The sequence below is a fragment of the Orbicella faveolata genome, unplaced genomic scaffold (genome assembly GCF_042242905.1).
Source record: "Orbicella faveolata isolate gen_17 unplaced genomic scaffold, um_ofav_v1 contig_1, whole genome shotgun sequence".
In the NCBI taxonomy this organism is placed as follows: domain Eukaryota; kingdom Metazoa; phylum Cnidaria; class Anthozoa; order Scleractinia; family Merulinidae; genus Orbicella; species Orbicella faveolata.
This window is the reverse complement of record NW_028301536.1, coordinates 26216813-26242222: the sequence shown is the minus strand read 5'-3', so window position 1 is coordinate 26242222 and position 25410 is coordinate 26216813. Positions and strand designations below refer to the sequence as shown.

Sequence of the window (25410 nt, the reverse complement as noted above, 5' to 3'; positions counted from 1 at the left end):
TAGAGGCTGAATTAGGATTGTGGGTTTTGTGCAAAACATATATAGCTTCGCTGGCTATGCTGTACTTAATAACAATTGAGCAAACTTCTTGTCCGCTACTAACCTCAAGCCGCCGTTAAATTCACATTTATCCCTTGCAAAAACCGTCCCTCTCTCTCCAAATTTTGCTTCCAGTGCTCGTTAATAATGCAAAGGTTACCTAAACAAAGCAGAATGTCCCAACAAACGACCACAAGCTGGTGTTTAAACAACACAAACACCGCAGAAAAAAGGCGGGAAGACGCCGGCCTATCGTTCGCGCCAAACATGACGGCTCCCTGGGGAGAAACGATCGCTGATTGGCAGCCATCTTTGGTGAGTGTTTACCGGCTGTAAAGCAAACAAACACAGTTTTTTCAACATGTTGCTGTCGGTAAATTTCTCAGTGAGCTTAAAACCACTGATATCAAAACGAGATTCGCATTAAGTTTTCGCTCTTTGGCGTTCTAGCAACATACATTTACACAGGTATTTCTGCAGAGGAAACATGTATGTCAACTTCAATTGAAGGTACGTATATAACAGTTTCTAAGTTGACTTGAAAACGACTTTTACTTTCACTTGGTATTTTTAGGAGTGAATCAAAACAATATATCAATTTTCCGACCCTTGATTTTACTGGTAGGAAATGGGAAACAAAACAATTCGTCCGGAGTATGGAAACTTTTATTTGTTGGTCAGTATAAAAAAACATTGAATACTGTGTAGATAAGTTTAACGGATTTGCTCAATCTGAAGATCAACAGATGGTTCTGTTAATTTGATTTTTAGAGTGTGTTAAATTAACTGAACTTGTTTTGCTATACAGTTGTTGATTTGTGTCAATATCTACCAGTTAAAACAGGTCTACCCATTGTTGTGATAACCTTTACACACAAGACTGCTTCAACAAATGATGTCACTTCGTAAACAAAGTGATCGTGTTAGCCAAACTGATAAAATACTGGTTGTATTCAAGAAATCGACTAAAACCATTTGCTTGTGACGAACGCCGGCAAGGTTAAATATTGTAACTTGTTTGCAACTTGGTCCTTTTCTTTTGTAATAATAAAAATCTAAAGATGACTTTGGTTCACGAAAACTTCTTACAACTGGATATCACACAGAAGGATGATTAATTTTCATATCTCGATTTTTTCGTTCGATTTTTTTTGATTTGGAAACTTCACGAAGATCCAAGTAGCTTAAATGTTATCTCCTTTCCTTTGATTGATTGCTTGAACGTTCATTTGTTTGTTTGGTTAATAAGTTAACTGTTTCATGTTACGCTCTGTTAACTCGAGGCCGTCCGTAATATTGTTGATATTTGAAGACTAGCTGAACTATACTAACGAAATCATAAACAGAGTAAAACAGATTGTTATTTCACAACAAATGACAAAATTTTAAAAGCTTGACGAGAAATAAACTTGGTTGGTCTGTAATGGAAGGCTTGGTAACCTATGAAGACACAACAATCATGATCACAGACATAATATACGCATCACCCACCCCCTAGGGGACTGATTACACCATACATAACAACCCATTGCAAACTAATTGTAAAGTGCATTCTTTGAGGAAAAGGATGGAGTTTACATAACCAAGACGGCGACGACGAGGATAACGTTGATTAAGAAATGAATTTATATTTTACCTCTAAATCTCGCGATTCTTTAAAGCCATTTTGTTTGTTTCTCACTATCAAACTATCTCGAAACTGAATCTGGAACACAGCGATAAATTTGAAATAGAAACTTTAAAAGTTAGCCGTCGTCGTTCACGTCCAGGCAACGAGGAATTTGGTCGTTTCAAGCTGTTGCTTTGCTGAGGACGGCAAAGAAATATACCAAGAATTATAACGCGCGCGCCATTGTTCTACTCATTAAACCTTTTGTTTAGCGACGCTCCCGTTACCGTCGCGGTCACGGTTTTCTTAAACTCCCAAAGAACACAACGCGAAACAAATTTCTTTCTTTAAGTGCAAAGTTAAGTTTACATTCAAGCTTCGCTTTGTGTTGGGCCGGAGAAGTTTGCTGAACTTCCCACTTTTCGCGCAGTATTGGTCACAACATCAAATTCTAGACTGGATATCAGGCTTTGTTGTTGAAAGAAAATTGCGACCATACCTTCCATGGCGACTGAATCAATTCCTTCTTCTCTGGACGTTCCTCTGTACTCTCTCCTTTCCAATGAAAAGTCCCCCAACCAATGTCCCGTTCACTTTTGTTCAGTGTAAAGGCGACGCAATGAAGCTGTCCCACTGTTTCGTAAACTGGAGATTGACGTGGAAACTATCCGTCTATGAAACTGCTCTGTATATTGGCAACGGTCGGAGTGTGAAGATGCAAATTGTCGAACTGTGCACGTGCCTGACTTTAGGGCACGTGCGAATGTAGCGAGACCTTCAACTTCCTTTGGAATTCACTTTTTTTTTTCAAAAACGTTTTGCATACCTACCATATCTACCATAAAAGGAATTTTGCTCCTGTGGAGGCGAGTTCCTCTTGATTTTATAAGAAGTGATAAGCCCTTTAGACAATTATGCATTCAAACAGCGATTTAACAGTTTGATATGCGCGGGTTTTGCATGATTGTTATCTGCCTGGTCTTAGAATAGTATAACGTGGTGTGACTCAGACCATAGTTAATAGAGGGAAATGCATGGTTATGAAGCCCAGCTTTTACATGACTGTCAGCGCGGGTTTTCAATGACTGCCATCTCTCTGGTCGTAGAATAGTATAAGGTGGTGTCACTCAGACCATATTTAATAGGGAGAAAATGCATGGTTATGAAGTCTGGCAAACACGAAAGGAGTAAACAAAGATAGCTAGATTTATGCCGGAAGGTCCACGACCGTGCATCATCGTTTGTTTCACGCTCATACATATACACTATACATGTGTTGGTTATTTCCTATGTCAGAAGTAAACAGCTATTGTGTTTTGTGCACGGTCAAGGCCAAAAGAGTGAACAAAAACATACAAAAAAAGAACTTTGTCGGTTTTCATAACCATTTCTTTGTAATAACTATGCTCAGGGTGAATGGTCTGAACGTATCTTCCCAGATATAACCCTACCGAGGCGACGAAGAAAATCATTTACCTCTATTTGTGCTTTTATTTGTTTTTGTTAGTTATCGTTTAGTCATTTCAACGTGTTCAAAACCACACTATCAAAACTGTTTATGACGTGAGCTTTACATTCTTTGATCCTGATTCTGCCCCTTGTAAATCACGCATACATTTCTACCCGAGTCTTTAACGAGAGTCAGGGCAAATTTTATTCTTAATACTAAATATACTTCACTTTCTTTTGAGTTTATGTAAAAAGTGATCTCATTTTAACCACGGGATAATTGTGATAAATCTTCTCGAAAAAGGTTCCATGAAAATAACTGTACATTAGTTATTGCCGTTTCAAAAAATGGTGATAACTGATCAGCCAGTCTGGACTCACAAGTGAGTAAATATGATTAGTAATCGGGACTGAATAAACAATTGTTGGATGAGGTTTTTGTGATATCCGGAATAATCAAGGTTGAGGTAAGTGTTATCAGCCGAAGCCGAAGGCTGAGGCTGATAACACTAACCGAGACCTTGGTTATTTTGATATCACAAAACCGAATCTAATAATTGTTTTATTATACATTGTTTTAAAGAAAATAACGACAAACGCTTTATCGCACCGAACGCAGTTTATTTTCGACAAGCCATTTTCTTACTTCGCTGTCCGTGAACTTGACATTGCTCTTGGAAATTATGCATTGCGCGCGCAATCTACAGATTATTCACTAATCTGCTAGCAGATTATAATTATTGAATAATCTGTAGGTTGCGCTGTTTCCCAGAATTAACTGTAGGCTTTTAGCCAATGAGAAGGCAGATGGTGACTACAATGTATAATAAGAATAATAATTGGACTCCGTAACGTTATAAATGAAGGCTTTCAGCTTTGAACTAAACGAACGAACGACGTATTGACTACATGCCTTATTTTAGCTTAATTTTTTTTTTTTTTTAGTAAATCCTATTTATGTTATGCTGGCTTAGTAAATTTGAAATATTACTCCTCTTCACCCACGTCCAAATATTGATACTGTTTTTTAAGATTTAGATAGAGTTGATATGTCTCATCTGTATATTCGGTATATTTATTTATAAAAAAAACTCACATGGAATACCAGGATTCCGCTGAGTGTCCGTTATATCGACAAAGACCTTGCCAAGAGTTCATCCACATAATAATTATGTTGATCAGCAAGTTCCCTCAGATCCCTAAACATCACTTGATAGCTGAGAAGAAAGATGCATGATACAGATTAGATAAAACACGGGAAGATAAACTAAGAACGTCTAAGTGTCTTGGCGAACACAGTTTAGTACACTGAATGTTTCCTTGGAACCTGGGCCTTGGAATGAGAGTGACACTTAATACATTCATTTACGGTAGGTAGGTTGGTATGAGGAATTGCATTACTGATAACGCAGTGTCACAAAGGTCTGCCTGCTGTTTCAAACTGGTTTTGCAAAAATCAGTGCGAGAAACAATCAAGCATTGTAGAATTCTTTGCGTTGAATGGCAGGTGTCCCTCGCGTGGGGCAAGGATTAAGTTCCCGAAGAGAGACTTCGGTTAAATAAGAACGACGTATGGGCCATTGTAAGAATGGTGCAAAAGTTTAAAGCAGGAAATTAGTCGTCGTTATAAATAAAAAAGTCTTTAAAAAGTAGTGACCTAGAGTTATTGTCCCCGCCCTTTCCTTTTAGGCAGAATCTTAATTCATTTGTGTAAAACATGTTTGCTTACAGCACTTACGTTGCAGTTCAAGAAGTCTTCTTCTGGCCTTGGCCTGCTCGCTTGCAGCTTGCTTGAGGTTTCGTTTCATCTTGAAGTATGGTGAAATCTTGTGTAACATAAGTGGAAAAGAACTCTTATACGGAACGGTATTACGTTGAGGCACGATTGATTTTTTACTGTTAGCTGCAGAAGGGACAAGTGGAATGTTATTTCTTCGATAACTATTAAAACTAGTTTGTCCAGTCACAGGAAGATTAACATTATAACGGAAAGCCGGGAAGGTGGGTGTCATGTTGTCAACTTGTCCCTGAGATGGCTGTTGCTGATTTTGAAAGGCATTAGAAGCAGTCCCATAAACTTGATTGCTGGATGCAGCTGGTGGCGGAAACAGGATGTTTTTCAAAGCCAACTCTCTGTCCAGTTGGGTTTGGACGCGATTCAAATTTCCAGGTACGCTATTTCTTGAAGCAGACACAGCATTTGAAGTGGAAGGTTGCGCTAACACTGTCACCTGCGGTCTTGAAGCTGATGTAGATGCCAGTCCAGCATTGAGCTTTTGAGCAGTGGTTTTATCAATATTAGAAGCGTCTAAAGCCACAGTATTAGAAGGTTGCATGTTTTTCGCTACAGGTATCGTAGGCAATATTTGTGTTCCTTTAGTGACACTCATTGATTGATCAGCCTTCGTTTGTGATGCTGGCCCTGGTACTGCCGATAAATTAGGAGGGGCGGCAATCTTTTGAGCTGAACTAGCCTGCATGTTATAAGTAGCCGTGTTAACCGGGGGATGCTGATCGTTTCTAGATAGTACATTGTTTGCCTGGCCCTGTCCTGGAATATTAACATTACTAGGCGAATCTTTATTTAAATTGTCTCCAGCGCTCAGAGAACCAAAACTCTGAATTGAATTAGCCTTTGGTTGAGGATTGCTATTGGATTGTTTAATTTCACTCTCGCGTCCCGGAGCATTCCTAAGGGCACCGATCTGATTTGCCTGTTGCGCGATGGTCGGCTGAAGTAGCGAATGAGCGTTTGGTCCCAAAGCCGCACCACCCAAATTGTCACTCAAAATTGCTTCATTTACATTTGGTATGGTCGTTGATCCCTTGTCAAGGAAGGAATTAGCTTGTGTTTGAGTTTGTAGATTCCTATTTATATCTCCAATCACAGCTCCTCCCAAGTTCGACTGAGTGGGGAACGCGACACTGGTCTTGGTGTAAGGGGACGGTTTGCTGTTCATGGTTACTGTGGAAACTGGAGTTTGTTGCATGGCCCGTGATGATCCCATCAACTCAACATTAGGAATTTTAGTATCAACGTTTTCCTGAGAGGGCTTATTTCTTATTAACTCTTCATTTTGGCGGCCATTCGGTTTCTGCATTTTGCCATGATCAATCCATTGTCCCAGGACTTTTCCATCACGATTGACACCGGCAACAAACAACTTGATCCCTGCACTTGATGGATCGGTCTTCTGTTTTTTAAGGAGCTCTTTTTTTCTGATATCCTGCACTTTTCGTGCATACGCACTCGCCTCGACCAGCTTTCGAGACCAATCTCTGTAGTGTGTCCGATGAGGATAGTAATAAGACGTGTATCGCCTTTGAGCCTGTGCATTGAATATCTTCGATGAACCTGCATACGCTGATTGTAGCTGTTTGGTTGGTCGAATTGGTGCAACATTCTTGAAGGCTGAATTGTATTGATATCTTGGAGGCGTAAAATATGTTCTTGTTGATGGACGCCCAAACTGAAATCTACGTTGAGGAAGTTGATAATATAACGGGGGAGAAATCTGGCGTTTGTCGTGATCCCTTTTCGTTATCTTGGCAGCGTCTGAGCCTGAAGAAAAAGCAAAAAACCTAAGGTAAGTAAATTTAAAGGGATATCACAGTAACGTTATTTAAACCCTTTTATCAAGTCTTTTCTAACTCACATGTTGCTAGCAGAACAACTAATCCCAGGAGGATTCCAACTGACATGCTGAACTCGACTTTCTGTACAAGGATCATTCCTTTGCCATGTGTGGCTCCTTCAATCAAATGCAAAATACTGTTAGCACCAATACCAAGACGTACACTGATCGACATCAAGAGTTTAAGCCTCGGTTGAGAAAATAAAACATATTATGAAAGATCGTGCCGCGCTGGAAGCGCAAGTTAACACCGTTGACTGGAGGAAGTACTGGTCAAGGCGGAACTGAACAATTTTTTGTCAAAATTGTTTTATAACTTTCTGTCAGGTTTTTTCGTCTGCCCTATATATTTAATTAGGGCGCAGGGTAAATTAAAGTATATCACTTTGTAGCGCTTCACAAGCAGCTATGGAGAAGAGAGATTATTCAAACGTCTGAAGATGAATGAGTGTTTTTAAGACGGGTATAACAATACCAGGTGACGTTAAACACAAAAGGGAAATAGTTGGTGGTCTATCAAAGCTCCATTTTTCCTGCCACGAGTAACACAGATACCACATTGTTAGAAAAAGATACGACCTGCATTTAACTGCAAATGGAAAAAAAAAATCAGCTTAACTGTGTTGTATTTAACTTTGGTTTGCTGATGAAAAATAGAAAATTTTCAGTAGTTTTGGTTGCGCCCGCAAAACGCGATTGATTGCCGCGATATTTCAACTTATCAATGGACACATTTCAAAGATGCTGTTAAACATCGAGTGGTGATACGAACCCGAGTGTATACGATTGATCTAGATATATAGATTAAACTGTTTTAAACTATGTTAACTAAATTCTCTCCGAGATGAATCAATAAAACCTTTTCTAGCAAACCGGTTGTCAGCTATTGTTGAAATAAATTAAATCAAAAAGAAAACACCCACCTGGCTTCCTTTTAACTTGGTGGTACTCTCATCCCTCTTGGTGTAATCTTGATCTTCCTTTATCCCTTCAACTTAATTAATGAACAATTCATCTTTTCGTTCTTCTTTAACAAGTTTTTCGAAACCGCACGAACAACACTCTCGTGTAGCCCACGGCTCTGTATTCGGGCGGTTCGAAAGCGGGTTGCAAGAGACCTGTTGTGTAACATGGTGCGCTATTCACGGCTGTTCACGCTTATTACCAAACATGGCCAACCTTTTAGCACATTGTCAACAACACGTTCTCGTAAAAATAGAAACCAAGGTTAGAAATTTCCATTTAAAACCGCTATCTAACACTTTCTGGTAGATTTTTTAATCTAAATTTTTAGCTAGAAGCCGTTTAACAGTAATTTTCACCAGTAGTTAAAATCTCCATACTGTTCTTTACCCATTTTGTTGCATGCTGTTTGGGAGAATTTGGTCAAAAATCAAGTTTATTTCACTAGGCGACCATTGAAGTTATTCACTCGAAAATCGTATGACCTACAGTACCAAACATAATTCAGAAAAAAGCTGCTGCTATCATTTACATTCGTTCAGTTACAGAAATATATTTTGTACTTGTTTATGTTGATCAAATTCAAATGAGTAAAACGTTTTTACAGGTAGAGACTGGTTTCCACTAGCTCATAAGCCTTCGCAACATACGCACACTCGGTAAGTTGTTAATAACTAGCGCCTTTTGCTTCAGACAGGAAAGTTTCCTTAAAAGCACCGTCCGAGTATGTTGCTTCTAATTATGCACCAGTGAATACCAGACGTAAACAGTTGAATTTCCCCTCAATACCGGATTTGTTTTGATAATACAAGTACAGGTACCAGGGCAAGAAAACGAGGAAATTGATTTCAGAAAGACGCAACAAGCATTCTTGAAATGTTTCGCAGCCTTTCTTTGCCTACCACAGGCAAATTGTGTGAGACATCCCGTACTATGTTATTTAACTACTTCACGCGCCAGTGTTCGCTTTTGAGTTATATCAGCACGCGGGAGTTGAAAAGAAAACAAGCTAGAGGTGTTTAGAGAAGAGTGCTTCCTTCTCGGCCTTCTCGAGCGTTATTAAAAAGTAGGCGGAACAAATTAATTAATTCTGCTGTAGATATTGTTGTTTACCATTTACACCAAACCGGTTGCTGAACGGTTTAGGCAATTCCTGGTGGTAAGTTCCGTTGGGACTGGCCATTTACCACATACCCAAAAAAACCCAGTTTACCGAAAGAGACTAGGACGAGTTTAACCCCATCTTGATTCCAATATGACGGTGAAGATTGCAAATGGTAAGCACATTTTCCACTCGGATATTTCGGTTGGCAATTTTGGACTGCCTTTCAAGACGTTCCGTTTATTTCGAAACTTTCCCCGTCGGTTGTGCCAAAATTGTCTTACCATTTACATTCTGACCGAAATTTCCGGAATGTTTGGGTAAATGATAAACAACCATAATGTCCAAGAAGTTTCGCGCACTCAGACTGTCTACTTGACAGTCATTAGCGTTTGCCATCATTCATAGAGCCAAAGTACCCAGTCCCTCCCCTCCACCCCAATTCTGTGTATAGTGCCATACGAGGCATGAAATGGAAGCATGCACGAACGCCATTTCACTGTTCAGTAATTTTATAATAGGCCTTAAGATGGGCAGGCAAAGCTGTCAGAAATTACAGTGTTTGTATGGGAATCCGATGGCAAATAGCTTTTTCCAACATTGAATTTTACATAATTTGTGAATCGCAACGTTAAAATACTAGGTAGAAGATTATATTCACCGAGACTGAAGGATGTAGCTTGGCTAGAAGATGCTCAGTTAACTTTTCCAATTTTCCATACATTCGTCAGTAATTTTTTTCCCGCGAACCGCGTCTACCCAGCCAAATTTACAGACAAATGTATGGCGTCGAAAAAAGGGATAAGGCCTCTTGCATTTATCAATGAGATCGGATACTAAGCAGGCAATACGTAGTCCAAGTTGACAAATCCAAGTTTATTGATATCTCCTAAAATAATTGGCAATTCTAATATAAGCCGGCAAACACTTGCTACAAACATTACACAACATAGTTCAAATCACCCAAGATTTATATATATAAAACTAATTAACAGGGGTTTCACTTCCCAAAACGAAACGATCACCAGCCACATCCCATGTATTATTGCTAAAGGCAGAAAAGGTCTACACAAAAATTACCTTTTAAGCTTTGGAGGAGCACTGCCGTACATTTTAAGACCGGCTACGAGAACACGCATCATAAATATCTGAACCAATAGAGTGCCCTTAGGTATTGGTAAGATTAACGCTGTTGATTATTAAAATGAGTGAATTGCAAAATGGAAAAACGTCAAAACGTAAGCACAAGGCTCATGTTTTGAAACCACTCTCCATTATTTTGATTAGAGTCCATAAATATCGAATTCCCATAGAACTGAATAAACATTACTTGACCTTTTTCAGTTTGGACCAGGTGACAGTGCTCCATTAATCTCAGTATGACATTGTCTCGGGGTATCATCTCCCAGGAGTTTCAGCTTTTGTTCTAATTTAGCTCCAAAATCATTTCACAAAAATTGAGAATCACGTATAGAGTATGATCATTCCCAGTTATCCCAAACTTTGAAGTCCCCATCTTTCTTCTTACTCCATGATAGCTTTTAGAGACTAGCCTGAGCAGCAGCTCCCTTTGGCTAAAATGAAAAACAAAAAAAGAAAAGAGAAAGAAAACAAAACAAAAAAGTGAACAAAAGCAAATAGCCAAACACTCTGATAATATCAGGAACACGTCAATGCATAATATTATTACCCCTTCAATTTAAAGCTGCAAAGCGATCAGCATCGTTTATATTTTTCTTCTCACAGTATATGTGAATATAAATAAGGTCGCAACTACAAGTGATCACCAAAGAGAAAATGACTTTATTCTCTTAACTACATGTACATATAGTGTTCAGTAAGGAGACTTTGTATGCCGACCAGGGGGGCTTAATTGTTGAAATTATAATAACTGAATACTGCCATCCTAATAGTTGTGGGAGACACTGTGACCTTTGGGTAGCGATTAGTACCCTGTTCACCAGACTATGAGGTCCAGGTTGGAACCTAGGCGGGATCATATTGCTTTATGTTCTCGGGCAGGAATGTCTATCCACCTGATTCCCCCGAGGAGTATAAATGGCTAAAGGTGGATTGATGGGGCAATCTGACAGAATGTTACAGAGAAACCTGCTACATTGTATGGGCTACTGTTCCATCTGTAGGGAATTACAATAGCAATACGCCTAGCTGTACCATGCTTCAGATATTGGAGTTAAGCAACCAAACAATTAGACAGAAACCGATCATTTTCTTGAATGGAGAGAAGCATTGTTGAATTAATGAAAATAGTCTGCTGCAAGCTGTTAAGAAGATACCCATCCTCGGACACCCCAGGAGCAGCTAGTTGGGATGACATGATATTTTCAGGCGAAGATATTTTCGGGCAAAAGTTTACAAACTTTCGCCTGAAAATATCGCAATGTCCTGACTACTGTAGCTGCCCCTGGGTCTCTGAGGACGGAAGATACCCACCATGTGGTATTTGGCTAAGGCCTCTGTCAATCTCTGACCAAACTCAGGGGAAACTTGACTGAAATTGCTCACCTAAAAAATAAAAGACAAAACAACATTTAATCATAAATCAGCAAAGCCATGAAGGTTGCTTGAAATAACTCTGTAATAATTAACTATACGGTGTACCATATGTACATTGAAAATAATAGACTATGTTTACAAGTTATTATCATATGGCTTGTGTTTGCGGCTGATATAACGCGAGCTCTGATTGGCTTGCGTGCTCTGATTTTTATTTTATATATTTTTTATTGTCTTGCTACAACTATAATTCTTACAGTACTAATGCTACTTACAGTGCTAACATTACTTACAAAGTTACGAGTTTACAGCACTGTGCATTACTTACACGCTCTGATGCCAAGGCATTATTCTCCCATAATGCCTATTTGCTGATTACAGCCCATAAAAACAAAGCAAAAAGCCACATAATAAGCAACTTCTTAACCTTGAACGTTTGGTCTTTATGGGAAAATCTCACACCTTGACCTTCCCGTATTGAGGTCTTGGTTTGACATTTTCCCATAAAGACCTTATTCTTCGTTAGTAAGTAGTTAGTAATAAACAGATGGACAAACATAAACTTACAGCTCGTTTCTGAAGAAATTCTTTGGCATCTTTCAGATGCCCTGCAATGTTGTTCACTAGCCTTGTCTTTTCTGCCTCATTCAAAACATTGTTCCAGAAATTTGTGACCTGCAGCCAAATAATAAATACAGTTGAAAATTAAATTTTCATCAACTCTTGCATCCTTTTTCAGCAAATTAAAAGTATGTAAGTCCTGTGGTACACAAATATTTGGACTATTTTTCCCTACAACTGAAGGAGTCAAAATGAAGAAATACTTAACTGATGCATGGTACCATCTCCATACAGAGTAATTTATGGCACTCATTAAGAGGAAGTTTAGAGATCCAGTCTAAACAGAGCTCAAAGTTGTGCTGTACTTCAAATGACACAATATCAAGGGATAACTAACCTGTGAAAAATTGTCATCATCTGCAGAGTTATATCGAGCCACATCGCCACTTATCTAAAACAGCAACAACAGAAAAATCAATTACCTGAATGCTTCCATTAATGGCACCCAGTTTACATTTTATTATAAATACAGTAAAATGTTGTATCATCAAACAATATGCAAATCCAGGTTACCATACATATTTATGAACATTTACATGTTAACAGAAGTTTCTCAATGTCTGTACAATAGCAAAGCACAAAAAATACCTACAGTGAGCCACATAACTGTGGTCAGTATCTTAATCCCAAGAAAAGAAAACTGCCAATCAATAACCTGATTAGTTTTTAACACAGAGCTGTGACTTCAGCTTACGTACAAATACATAGTTTACATGCACATGAAAGAAATTAATTAAAGAAAACTAATTCTAAGTTGTACTTGCGAGTCAGTCTACAGTGTATACCAAAAATTGTGTCTGACTCAGTGATAAACAATACAAGAAGCCTCATTTACCTTCACTGTCTGTGGTGAATATTTCAAGTTATCCAAAGGCCCAGTAAAGCTGTTTGGAAAGTAGTTTGGTGCCCCCTCTGACAGAAAAAGAAGGAAAGAGCTCCTTCAATTAAACATTTGTACTCCACCTGAAAAGTCAGCTTCAGAAAAATTATCATCACTGTCATCTTTCATTTTTGGCTCCTATTTTTGCCTTGTCACATGAAATGTTGGTGTCACAATCTAGCGATTTAAAAAACTCAGTTGCACTTAGTGATACTTTAATTTGAAGATTTTGTGTAAGCCTTAGAACACAAGAACATGTAGCATAATTTTCAAGAATTCATGAACTGAAACATTGGCAAATTTGGTCAAAAGTTTAACAATGTGTGATAAGATGATAAACATCAACCGTTTAGCTCCATTCATTTTGCAACAGTTGACTTTAGCAACAGTTCCTTAAATGGCGTATTATCATGTACAGTATGTACATTGTAATGAGAAAAAATCTTTTAAAAAGTCACTAACTTTGTCACGATAAAGTGTCACCAAAATGTTGTGTGACAATGTTGTACTTAAAAAAGGTCAAAAGAATGTACAGTACAAACAGGACTTAATCATGATTGAGTTAATAAAATGAAAACCAGTGCTATTGGTACATGTATCACCCAGGCTTTATCTCAATAAGGGTAAAGAGTTAAAGCTGTACATATATACGTTAACTACACTGTACCTTGGTTATCAAAGGTCTGTGGTCCATCCCTCTGGTAGTTAGTGACTCTGGTCCTGTAAGGACAGTTCACACGCAGCTGTAGGTAGTTTGTTCCTAGTCGGTGAAGGTGAGTATCATGATATGAGAAGAGGCGACCCTGGTTAAAAAAAGAGAATGATTTAAATTTCTGTTTCTTGTTTTATCTGACTACAGCTGTATGTCCCTATCACCAACTGGTTTTTAGCAAGTTAAGAGTCCTGTGGAATGTACTAACAGTGTTATGCACATAAACAGTAAGCCCAAGAACTGAACTGTAGAGGCATGCTTGCATGTCTTCAGGTTGTTGCATGTTATCTAAAATAGAAACATGCATTTGTATACAGACGTGTTTATATGTAGTGATACTTAAATTGTATATTAATATTTTACCTGAAGCATTTTGTCTGGGGAAGGTTCAATACCAGGAACCATGCTTGCAGGGTTAAAGGCACTCTGCTCTATCTCAGCAAAGTAATTCTTAGGGTTGCGATTGAGAACCATCTTGCCAACTGGAATGAGTGGATACTCAGAATGAGGCCAGATCTAGGATAAAATATATATTGTTAATTAGTACTGAATAAATAATTATTAATCTTGGCACAGAAAAGTACTGTGACATACCTTGGTGAGATCAAATGGGTTCCAGCGGAACTTTTCCGCCTCTTCAAAGGTCATCACTTGAATGTACATGGTCCATGAAGGCTGATATACACAAGGTTTTTTCATTCAATATTAGTCAAACAACAATAATTTGTACTGCAAAGTCTCACAAATTTCAGCATGTTTTGTCTGTGTGGTAAGAGCAAGACAATGAATGAATGAACGAATGAATGAGTGACTGAATGAGTGAATGCATCACTCACTCACATGCTCACTGAATCAATCAATCAATCAATCAATCAATAACAAAGTTTTTTTTTTCCTTTCTACAGCTAAGCCTAGTTCCATAGTCTAATAATTCTATGCAACTTAGATACAGTACATTATTACAAGTACAGATTTTATCAGGTCCATTGTTAATTGAAGTATACACTTATTATATATATATAATAATGTACACATACTTCCAAAATTAGTCTAACCATCAATTATCAATTAAAAGATAAACTAATAACATTGTACACTGGTAAACTTACTGGGCTACCATTAGTAATGGCATTGTACAGCATCCTGTTGTTGTAGTCTGGATCAGCACCTGCCAGCTGCTCTGCTTTGTCTCCAGGAACACACTTTACTCCTTGATCAGTCTACAATAAGGCAAATAAAATAGCTCACATAAATTAAAGAAATTGCAAACAATTGTACATGCATGAATCTCTTATCACACAACAAGTTCTGAGTATGTTAAAACACCAATAAAGTAGAAATATGCCCCTCAGAGTGGGTCAGAGATGAAATTAAAATCTATGAATACACTGTATATATGTACAATGTAGTAACCACACTGGTTTGTAATAAAATAATTTATCTTAGTTCCTATGGCATTATTTGGTGTTATGGAAGTTGCACCATGTGCTACTTTAAAGCTAGTTTTCCTTACCTTGACATGGAACTTGCAGTACACAGCCTCCCCTTTGGCATTCACCATTTTAAAGGTGTGACTTCCATATCCATTCATGTGCTGATAACCATCAGGAATGCCGCGATCACTGAACAAAAAGCACACTTGATGGGTGGTCTCAGGACGCAGTGTGATGAAATCCCAGAACATGTCAGGATCCTAGAACAGAACAGTCATACCAGTTCAGAACCTAGACAGTAATGAATACAGACTGTCTACTGGTCCTCATTTTCTATGAGTGACAGTCAAATCAGTTCAATTCGTTGACTAATCACTCATACATGTAGAATATTGGGGCTCATAGTCATATTGTAAAAAATCATCCAAATCAAATAATCACTAATTACTTTAATTTACTCTGATTACCTTGAGATGAGTGGTGGGATTTCTCTTCTGAGTGTGAATAAAGCTTGGGAACTGAAATAATAAACATGACATTCAAACTTGTTGCAAAAGTTTCTGCTCTTTAAAGGTGGATTATACTATTTGATTAAATTGCTATCCATAAATGTTGACAAAAAATACATGCACATGAATGACGTTCTCCACTGGATAGTGATTTATCCCATGAACCGCCACCACCAGATACAGTGTGTATTCAAATACTACTACAATAACAATACATTAAACATAATCATGCATGAGGGTCCAATATATTTTTCATTACATGTACATTGTGCTGCAGTCAAACAGAAAAAGAACTACCCTTAGTCTAAAAATTAATCTAGATGAAGTCATACATTATGAGTCCCTGACAGTTATTCATTGTTTTCTTCTATTATTTCAACAACAAGCTAATGTAGTTTGAAACATTCTTCAGGATGTCCTACATGTATGAAGTATTTCAAATTTCACAGACCTGTACACTATTCGGTTCTGTACATGTATCTGGTCTGTAGTCTGTCCAGAGATCATGGGAAATGATTGGTAATGGAAACTTTTTGTGTCAAAATTTCATGCTTGATTTCGATACAAACATAAGAAAATGAAAATAGCATTGATAAGAAGAATGAAATGAAACCAACACAAGATGCAAGTACTCCATGGCATGTATACTGGCTAGTAAGTTTACAACTGATGCAAAATTCTTTGTATCAGTCTCCATAAAACTTCTAATATAATTAATTTTAAGATGAATAAAAACCTTACCAGGATTGGATCCCTGATAAAGAAGATTGGAGTGTTGTTTCCAACAAGGTCCCAGTTTCCTTCTTCAGTATAGAACTTCATAGCAAAGCCACGTGGGTCACGGGCAGTGTCAGCACTTCCAGACTCACCACCTAAAGGTTAAACAACAATAGGCCAGAACCTTTTAATACTTGATAAAAAAACAAAAACTGGAGACCACATTCTCTTAGCAACAGAAAGAAACTGCCTGACAAATATGTTTGAACTAGTATGCAGTTCCACATTTGTGCAAGTTCACCAATTTTGAGCCCCAAGGTCATGATCCTTTTGGTCAGCACCACAGAATGGCCAATTTCCTCTATGAGATGACTGCCTACAGGGTATCTTGGTAGTTGCACTCATCCTCTTGGACTGGATATTTGTTTTGATGAATACAACTACCGCAATTTCCTGCAGGTGTGTCTCATTGAGGGATCAGCCATTGGGACCTTTGGACAAAATCACAAGGTGAGTCAGCATTAACACAGCACATGCTCTGGGTGTGACATTGGATGTTGGCAGTAAGAGTTCAGCCCTAACTACTTAGAAAAGGTAGTCACTGCATGAACGGATGCCGTCTACAGATTGTAATATCTCTTCAGTCACATCTTCTGTAGGAGGTGAACTCAACTTGAAACTATGGTCTTGATGATTGAGCGTTTAAAACATGGGGTGTTCTGTACTATCACATGTAGCATTTTTTACCACAGTTTATATTTGTTCACATTCTGCATACCCACTGTGGAAAATCGTGCGACACAAGGAGTTCTTTTGCCAATTCTGTTAAAAATAGCTGCCTTGCAGTATTTGCTGATGTCATGAGTGACCTCAAAGTATCCAAATGCTCCACCTCCCTTGGCATGTACCACTCTCTCTGGAATTCTTTCCCTGTCAAAATGACTCATCTCATCCAGAAACTGGACGTCCTGCAGCAGGACAGGTCCCCTGGGTCCAACTGTCATGGTGGACGCCTTTGTGTCAATGGGACACCCAGTTCCAGTGGTGAGGACATCAGGTGTCTTGAGAACAACAAGAGAAAATCTGAATTACCTTCTGCTTGTTATAATATTGCATACAGGCTTGACTCCAGAAGACAGTGTTAAAAATATTTTGGGATGACATTTTATTTTGATAAGGACACATTTTGAAATATAATTGATTACAAAATGAAGGAAAAGTAGACTATGATGTTTCAAAGTCCCCTTGACTCCATTATCAAGTAGAGAAAATAATGGCTGAGATGTTAATTTATATTGTGAAAGGTGTAACAATATATTTAAGTATAACACCGTCTAATCAAGAGTTCTTAGGTGCCAATGGAATAAACCTGGATGACTACCTTTGCATGAATTGAGTGTGGTTGTGTGTTTAGTTTGGTTTCCATTCACAAATGAAAAGCATTGTGTGAATTAAACAGATTTTATTTTGATTCTGTTTTTTTTTTTTGGGTTTTTTTTTTTAAAGTCCCCCTTCGAATGTACTGTGCTGGTTTTACTTTGTCTCGTGATCATAATTAACTAAGTTTATAGTTATGCAATCTCTAGTCAAATTTTCAGCTAACATGTATTAAAGCACCTAAATACAAATTCTAAACGTGATCACTCAATTACAACAGGAAAAAAAACTAAATGATGTCAAGGTAACATCTTAGAACGTCACAAGTACAGTAAGTACGTGACACTATCACAAAACGACGGAAAAGAGTTGCATGACGTAAACATGACAAAGCGCGAACACACTGACGCGATTAAATGATTAGTTCCGTTTCAATATTATGGTCATGACTCTACATTACAACAAATTAAGTAATCTTAATTCGTTTTTATTACAAACAGAAGTAAAAATGTCGAGAAAAAGACCAAGTCAAGACCAAAACTGAAGACTACACCTGAAGCCTACATGCAGTTGGTCATGGTCTAACAGACTGACTATTTGCACGTACAGTCAGGGTAGCAGGGATTTTAACTCTCCTCGAATTTAGTGCACGTTCGCTCTGACAATACACACACCATGACACACGTAACATTTGACTAAATATATACTTAGTAAACTAAATGCTTCAATCCACGTCTTAAGTGTAAATTAGTCGAACCTCATTTTTCCAGTGCAAAAAAATGCTGCAGTTTGAGACAAAACAAACGAGACCCGTATAAATCTAAGAACATGGATAATTTATTCACGCCACGAAACCCACAAACAATCGTACATAACGTTATGTTACCCTCGCAGTCAATAAACATGAACAAATCCTAATCTATCCATAAAAATAAACAACACATCGGACTATTTTAAAAGCATATTAAAAAGTACATGTGGGACATACTGCAGCTGTTCTACTGCACGAGCTCAACTGACGAACTCATGGCGAGCTCGTACGAGAAAAAAACCAGTCATTCTCAGCCAAACTCCTACCTTCTTGTCCTGGGAAAATTCGGCAAGTTGCTCCGATGCCTTCGTACGGTTAGCCATTTTCTTCTCTACTCAAAACTGACCGTGTTCGTGCTACTGTATTGTGGGCTAAAGAGAGATACTTTGCAGAAATCACGTGATAAATCTTGTCCCATATTTGGATTGACAGTGAATACGTTGTGGGTGGGGCAGGGGCGGTGAATGCACATTGGTACGTATAGGTACGCAATGCGTGCATGTGTTAGCTGTATCTGGACCGTCCGGGGTTGTTGGCGTAAACGAGGAATGGGTAGGTGAGGCAAAAAACGCGAGGAAGAAGGGAAGTGTCTCCCCTTCCCCCCATCTGGCCTCTCCCTCTCCCTCCTCAGTTTTGCGCCTGCTACGAGGGTTAGCCAAAGTTTAGGCCTCACGGAACGGTATCCTACCCCTTGGACCCCTGATGCCCAATTTTTTGTGACATGCGCAGAGTACTTTTTTTTGGGAAACTGCTGTTCGTATGGATACGCGGGCTCAACTCGCTAATGTTTACATTCAAGCTCACTCAAGCAAATTATTTTAAAATTGCAACAAAATGTCGAGCAGATGAGACGAAAAAGAGTTCACGGCAGTCATTTTTCCCGGTTAAATCAACCGTCAGTAAAGAAGAAGAAAGAAATTACCGATGAAAACGTGAAAAAAATAGCTGCAAGCAGTGTCCGAGTAGAATTGAAAAACCTGTCGAGCAAGGAAAAAATCGACAAACTCGAGCGAGACTGTAAACGCCTACAGTGTGAAAGTGCCGGCCTGAAGAGGACAATACAAACGCTACGACGAAGTATAGGTAAGTGTCTGCTCAAGTAGTCATCAAGCCGTCTATAAATCTCCTAAAAAGTGTTTCTTAAAGCTTCTGAATTACCAGTAAAAGCCGCTTTCCCACAAATACATTAAAAATTCGTGGCGATGTCAATTAATGCGAGTTTCGATGTTGTCACTAAATTTTTTAAACTCAAACTTATTTAACGTAATAATATATTACCACTACAAGGGGTCAAGGAATACTTAAAACGAAAATAGTTTTAAAAAGTTTTTAAAATGAAGCAAACTAAATGGTATGGTCACATAGGACACGGCTGTGTCAAAATACCAAACTTGAAGCGGCGATTTTAGCGATCGAGTTGGACACCGAGTTCCGACGCAGACAAAAATTTAATAACATACTCTGGACTGGATATCACCGCTTCGCAAAAAAAGGGCTCCTTCATAGCTGGGTACGCAGTAAACAAGATTTGAATCGCAGCTAAATGCTCTTTTAAAAAAGTCTGCTTGCTCGAACCATTGCAAAATGTTCAAAATTAGATAGATATTTAGGTTATTTTTAATTTTCTGTGGCCGGCCGGCTTTCGTGTATTACGCCAGTACTTCAGGTACTTTCGTAGGTTCATGTTAACAGCCTTTTAACCAAAAGCGACCGACAAATTTTAGTCTAGTCGTAAATTTTGTGAGAATGCAATTTTTCCCCAAAGGGTTTGTCTGCCTTTCGTTTTGTAAATTAGCAAGTCAACATCTCGACTCGATATAAGCGGACCGCTGAGGAAACAGCAACTTTCAGAAATCCACACAAGTACACTGTATACTTTAGTTTTTCTATCCTTAAATTTATTATTTAAAAAAAACAAAATACAAGTAAAACTTGTAAGGCCCTATTTATCATAGTAAGGAACAGTTTTTAATTATGACATTTTCATATTTACAGTATTTTTGAGAAGAATTAACAATGACCTAAGGAAAGATGTCTTGAAGTTACAAAGTGAAGCAAAGAAGCGTGAAAGAACTTTGAAGTCTACTGAATTGAAAACGAAACAAGTCGGTAACAAACTACGAGGGACAAAATCTGCTTCCACAAAGCTGAAAAGACAATTAAAGGAAAATGATGAAAATGTAAAGAAACCTAGGTATTCCCTTGTGGACACATTTTCTCATGGTAAAAATGGAACAAATCGTAGAACAGTCATGTTTATGGCCTGCATGAGATATTTACAGCATGCATGTTTGCTTTCTAGCCAAAAGACACCCATTGCATTACATCTAATTTTCAGTATTTTATTCAACTGTAGCCCCCCAACAAATGTTGTTGTCTCGCCATCCACACTGGCAGACTGGAATATCCTATTAGGGGAGGCCGATAAACTGATATTATGCAAAAGATTTGCAAGTAGCCAATATGATTTCCATGTATGGAGTGATGACTCCAACAAAGGTGGCGAAGAGCGGCACATTGTAGGTGTCCACACCTGGTGCCCAGAGATCAATGAACCCAGGGCATATGTCCTTGGTAACAGTTTGACAGCGAGTGGGTCAGGAAAACACCAGTCTGATGTAGAATATCATGTTGTTCATGATGAATATGGCATAACTAATGTTTCAGGTTTGGTTGGGGATAATGCCTCAACCCAGAAGGGGAAGGCTAATGGTTTAATAGCAAATAATTCAAGGGTTTTTGAAAAGGACATGTTCTTTGTTGGATGTTACCCCCACGTCCTGAACATTATGTTAAGAAGGATGTGCCAAGCTGGGTTTGGGGCCAAGGGTGACATGAATAACAACCATGTATTGCAACTACTTTATAAGGTATCTTGGCTTCATCATGAACGGCCAAGTCAGTACAAATCAATGTATGTATCACTAGGAATCTTAAGTAAAGAGCCACCCCTTCCCCAGTCCTTTATTGACACGAGGTGGACATACTACTATGAGACACTTCAATGGCACTTGAAGTATGGTAAAGCCTGTCTACAACTTGGAGAGAGTGTCCTGGAAAGAATGCCAAAGTCAGACAGCCACTACACAGTGTGGCAGAATGTTATCAAGTTGAGCTCCTGTCCAATGATTCAAGTGGAAATTAAGTTTCTGTACGAGTTTCTTGACAAGTTTCTTATTCCATCTCTCAATGCATCACAAGCAACAGATCAAGAACTTGGCTTCTCCAGTGGATACCTGGCACGATTATGGCCAGCAACTGTCCTTAAACATCATGAAACATTAAGTAAAATGTTGATGTCTCCATCAGCATATTTCCCTTTAACTGAGCAGCAGATGAAGATGTCACTGAAGGATCCTGCAGCCATCAACCACTTTCGTCAGGAAGTGCAGAGGCCAATGTTGCAAGAAGCACTTAAAGTTGTTAAAGACCATGGATCAGAGTGGTTGTCCTTCCCCAAGTTATTTGGAATTGGAGCTGATCCAAGATACCAAAGTTCTTTCTGGTATTCTGTTTTGAAGGCTCTTGAAATTCCTGTCATGCTGCCAACTGAAAGAGAAAAAGAAAGCAGGTCAGTGCAAAATTTCTATGTCCACGGACAAAATCTTCACACATTGGTTTGTAAGGACAGAACTGGTTTAGTTAAATGGGCAGAAATCTGGAACTTGAAGGAACCAAAACTACTGAATGATATCAAAAGAGTTGCAACATCACCACAGAGTAGTCTCATCAGTAAAGAAGCTAACCCCCACCTTTTTTAGTTCTATGCCAAACACATTTTCAGTATTCCTGTGAACAATGTAATTGCTGAAAGGCAGTTCAACCTTTCACAACTTTATCTTCAAAACAACATGTCAGAGCTGTCAAAACAAGCCTCGATAACATTTGTTGAGAACATACTTCACAGTGGAAAAAACAACAACCGCACCACTGAAGCAGCAAGAGAAGTACATGAAGAGAGAATGAAGGCATATGCAAACATGCTGACCTCAGACCTTTTGCAAGAGGCAAGAAAGAAGTTAAATATGATCCGAAAATGTGAAAACCATGGGCCACTGACTGCAAAAGATGTATATCCCAAAGCTTGGGAAGCAAGGAAATTAAATAGCAACACATCAAGCATGATCCAGTCCCTCAAAGCTGAAGGCCGCAAACTTGAACTGCAGTGGAAAGCTTCCACCAAAGGCACATCACAATTGGAAAACCAGAGGTCATTCCGGCCAACTGTCATTACAGAATTCAGAACAGCTGGAAAGGTTCCATCTCTAATGCAACTTGCAGCTACTGAGGTATGGGGTTATGGACAGGAACTTTCAACACATGACTTACCAAGAGAATGCCAGTTCTTCGTACAAAACCTGCCAAACATTGTACAGTCTTTGAACATTGATCTTCCATCCACTTTGGACATGTATACCACCCAGTTACCTATGCAAGAAGAATGAAAGTCAAATATTGGGTGGCTCTTTCTAAAAAGGTACTTTCACAAAAAGATTATTTTCAATTGTATCAATTTCATACTAAACAAATGCGCTTCAACTATGTTCTATCTGAGATTCAGATAAAGTAATTAGTTTGTGGGGAGTCTTACCCATTTGTAAAATACAAATTGTTGCAGTGTAAATAATAGTGATCATAAATATCAAAATACTTCTGAGTGATTATAATGTAATGCATGATTACTGTAGAGTTGTACAATCAGCAGTTTACAGTGAATGTGAATATAAAAATACTTCTGAGTGATTATAATGCATGATTGCTGTAAAGTTGTACAGTCGGCAGTTTACAATGGATTTGAACATACATAATTGTTTTTCATTATCATTCATATGGGGCAGTTGTTTAAAACTAGCATGATAAGTAAGCCGCATAATTTTTACAGTAAAAATGTAAGTATTGGTAATTTTTAACGTAAAGTTTGCTTAAAATTACACAAGAGTGTAGCTTGTATAAGATAAAATAACATAAAGCAGTGTACTAATGTACATGAGGTACCATGTTGCATGAGAGAAAAAACAAGGTTGAAAGGAATCGAAAGTAGCCTAATATAGTGGAATGTAAAGCAGAGCAGTGTTTATTAAAACCTTATGTAACTGATAAAACGCACAACAGACTGAATAATTTTATTCCCTCCCAAGATATGAAAATGTTATCAACAGCGGGATGTCTAAACAAGACCACCTTTATTCAGATCATTAAAAATGAAAGTGCCTATCATGCTGGAAAAAAATCATTACTGGAATACCAAACAGTTGTTGTGGCTTACTAATCAATACTAGCAGGGGGTAACTATTTGCATTTACCTGAAAGAATGGAGCGTGAACTCACCTCTCGTAGCCTCGAATTTAACATCTCCCAAGCTGTCTCCGTGCGCGTAGTGCATTCAATATTTATTTCACTACAATATCTTGGGCGCGCGGGGAAAAAGTTGAAATAACTTCAAGAGCAATCAGTCTAGGCCTCCAGACCTTCATTATCCAGGAAACTAGAAGGCAAATCTCCAATTTCACCGTTTCGGTTTTTCGATATCACCGCCTCTGCCCGCTGAGGACGGCAAAAAAGTAAAAAAATACGTATTTCTGCCACTTACGCGACGAAAGAGAAAAAATTAAAACGGTAGAACTTTCAGCCGTGTCCCATTCTTCCTTCTTTGCACGTCTATGGGCCAAAAACTTCGCGTCGGAAGACGATATTCAGCCAAAAAGTTTACAATAATTTGACTGGAGCAAGTGTTTCCGAGAAACGGTTCAACTGCGCATGTCATAAATTTTTTCCTACTGATGTACTGCATACCATTCCGTGAGGCCTAAAGTTAGAAAAGACCCCCTGACGACCAAGTAATATAATAATACGTTCTTTTCAATAAGATCCAGTCTTTCAATAAGATTATTTTCTTTAAGCAATTTAGCATCATAGGTAAAATATACCCACAGGGTTGTTTTTGAATCATAAGGCCTTTACCGGACTGTGTAATAATTATCTGGAGGGGGGAAGGGGCTAGGAAATGGGTGAAATTTGCCCCAAAACTAAGTCATACCCCTCTCATTAAGCAAATATTAACTCCAACCTCCCTCATATTAAGGCGAGCCCCCCCCCCCCTTAAAAAAAGTCTCCTCCCATTGATTCCCTTATACCTAATTAACTTGTTGGAGTTGTTCCTCCGCTACAAACATCACTTCAAATGACTCTTTGACGTATGTCGAAGAGTCATTTGAAGAGTCATCACCTTAGAGTTGATAAATTTGTCAGTTTTATTCCAATGTTACTATTGGCCGTTTTTATACTAGAGGACGCATTATCCGTCCAGAAGGATAATGCGTCCTCGCCGTTTTTATACTAAAGACGCATTATCCGTCTGGACGAACTTGGGCAAACATTTGTAGTTCGTGTGGTTATGCGTCTTTAGTATAAAGACGGGCACAGGGCACAAGACGTATTATGCGTCTTGACGAACTTTACATCGAAATTCGTCTTGACCGACGAACTAGGAGAGATAGTTCGTCTGCGCGCATAATACAAAATACGTCTTGTGCACGTCTTTATACTAGAGACGCATAATCAGACGAACTACAAATGCTTGCCCAAGTTCGTCCAGACGGATAATGCGTCTTAAGTATAAAAACGGCCTTTATACTTGAACTCTAATAACTCTTCAACTACGTTTCCAGTTTGCAAAAAGGAATGAAAAAGTAATGCCCCCCTTGATGTATTAAATTTTACATCCAACCCCCCTCTCTCTCTTGTTGTCATTTTCTCCTATGCCCCCCTCTAATTTTCCACCCTCCCCCCAGGTAATTATCGCACAGTCCCTAAATTTCAGAGATTATTGTTCTATTTTCTTAGGATGATCAGATCCACGTACCCTCAGATTTGTGCAGTAAATTTGAAGACCTGAACTTCTTAAAAAAATACAATTCAATACCTAAGTGAAATTCATACCAGGTAGGTGAAATATGCTCTGTTCAGAGAGAATCAACATTTTTGTCTTTAAGTGCCGCAAGAAAAGTATGCACCAAACTCATTGATGCTGAACGAT

At 38.5% G+C, this 25410-nt stretch overlaps 3 protein-coding genes, 1 long non-coding RNA gene and 1 pseudogene across 6 annotated transcripts in view; 2 read left to right on the top strand and 3 right to left on the bottom strand.

The window, feature by feature from the left end:
* The window catches only part of LOC110043694 (uncharacterized), a 56482-nt gene extending 56263 nt beyond the window's left edge, over positions 1–219 (bottom strand). Inside the window, exon 1 of the mRNA XM_089297825.1 lies at positions 104–219. The gene's annotated coding sequence lies outside the window, so the exon portion shown is untranslated. The remainder of the gene's footprint in view (positions 1–103) is intronic.
* On the top strand, positions 203–7604 carry LOC110060803 (uncharacterized). The gene is made up of 4 exons (XR_016209729.1): positions 203–354; positions 508–549; positions 665–715; positions 875–7604. It is a non-coding gene; the product is annotated as an uncharacterized LOC110060803 (long non-coding RNA).
* Positions 3120–6907, bottom strand: LOC110060812 (uncharacterized). Of its 2 annotated transcripts, XM_020767607.2 has the most exons (3): positions 6754–6907; positions 4836–6659; positions 3120–4314 (listed from the first exon to the last, which is right to left on the bottom strand). In XM_020767607.2, the coding sequence occupies exons 1-3, from the start codon at positions 6905–6907 to the stop codon at positions 4304–4306; spliced, it is 1989 nt and encodes a 662-aa protein (XP_020623266.2). In that variant the 3' UTR covers positions 3120–4303. The 2 variants fall into 2 exon arrangements, with proteins under 2 accessions (XP_020623266.2, XP_089153967.1); XM_089297841.1 differs by lacking the exon at positions 3120–4314 and having other exon boundaries at positions 4795–6659.
* A 2048-nt stretch (positions 7605–9652) lies between the features above and the next one.
* On the bottom strand, positions 9653–18762 carry LOC110060832 (catalase-like). Its single transcript, XM_020767632.2, has 14 exons — positions 18641–18762; positions 16965–17247; positions 16211–16341; positions 15428–15478; positions 15041–15220; positions 14637–14747; positions 14122–14202; positions 13891–14043; positions 13483–13618; positions 12771–12847; positions 12273–12326; positions 11882–11989; positions 11252–11323; positions 9653–10371 (listed from the first exon to the last, which is right to left on the bottom strand). The coding sequence occupies exons 1-14, from the start codon at positions 18695–18697 to the stop codon at positions 10339–10341; spliced, it is 1527 nt and encodes a 508-aa protein (XP_020623291.2). The 5' UTR covers positions 18698–18762; the 3' UTR covers positions 9653–10338.
* Positions 18763–19038: 276 nt separating this feature from the next.
* LOC149118552 (uncharacterized) lies at positions 19039–23483 on the top strand (annotated as a pseudogene). The gene is made up of 2 exons (XR_016209715.1): positions 19039–19457; positions 20370–23483. The product of XR_016209715.1 is annotated as an uncharacterized LOC149118552 (transcript).
* Positions 23484–25410: the final 1927 nt, after the last annotated feature.

Bases quoted from the DNA above. Each gene is read 5' to 3' on its own strand.
- LOC110060832 (XM_020767632.2), bottom strand. From the start codon at position 18,697: ATGGCTAACCGTACGAAGGCATCGGAGCAACTTGCCGAATTTTCCCAG. The intron at 15,221-15,427 runs GTAATCAGAGTA...GTTCTGTTCTAG, and splicing joins ATCCCACCACTCATCTCAAG to GATCCTGACATGTTCTGGGA. The intron at 11,324-11,881 runs GTAAGTTTATGT...TTTATTTTTTAG, and splicing joins AATTTCTTCAGAAACGAGCT to GTGAGCAATTTCAGTCAAGT.
- LOC110060812 (XM_089297841.1), bottom strand. From the start codon at position 6,907: ATGTCGATCAGTGTACGTCTTGGTATTGGTGCTAACAGTATTTTGCAT. The intron at 6,660-6,753 runs GTGAGTTAGAAA...CTTTTTCTTCAG, and splicing joins AGTTGTTCTGCTAGCAACAT to GCTCAGACGCTGCCAAGATA.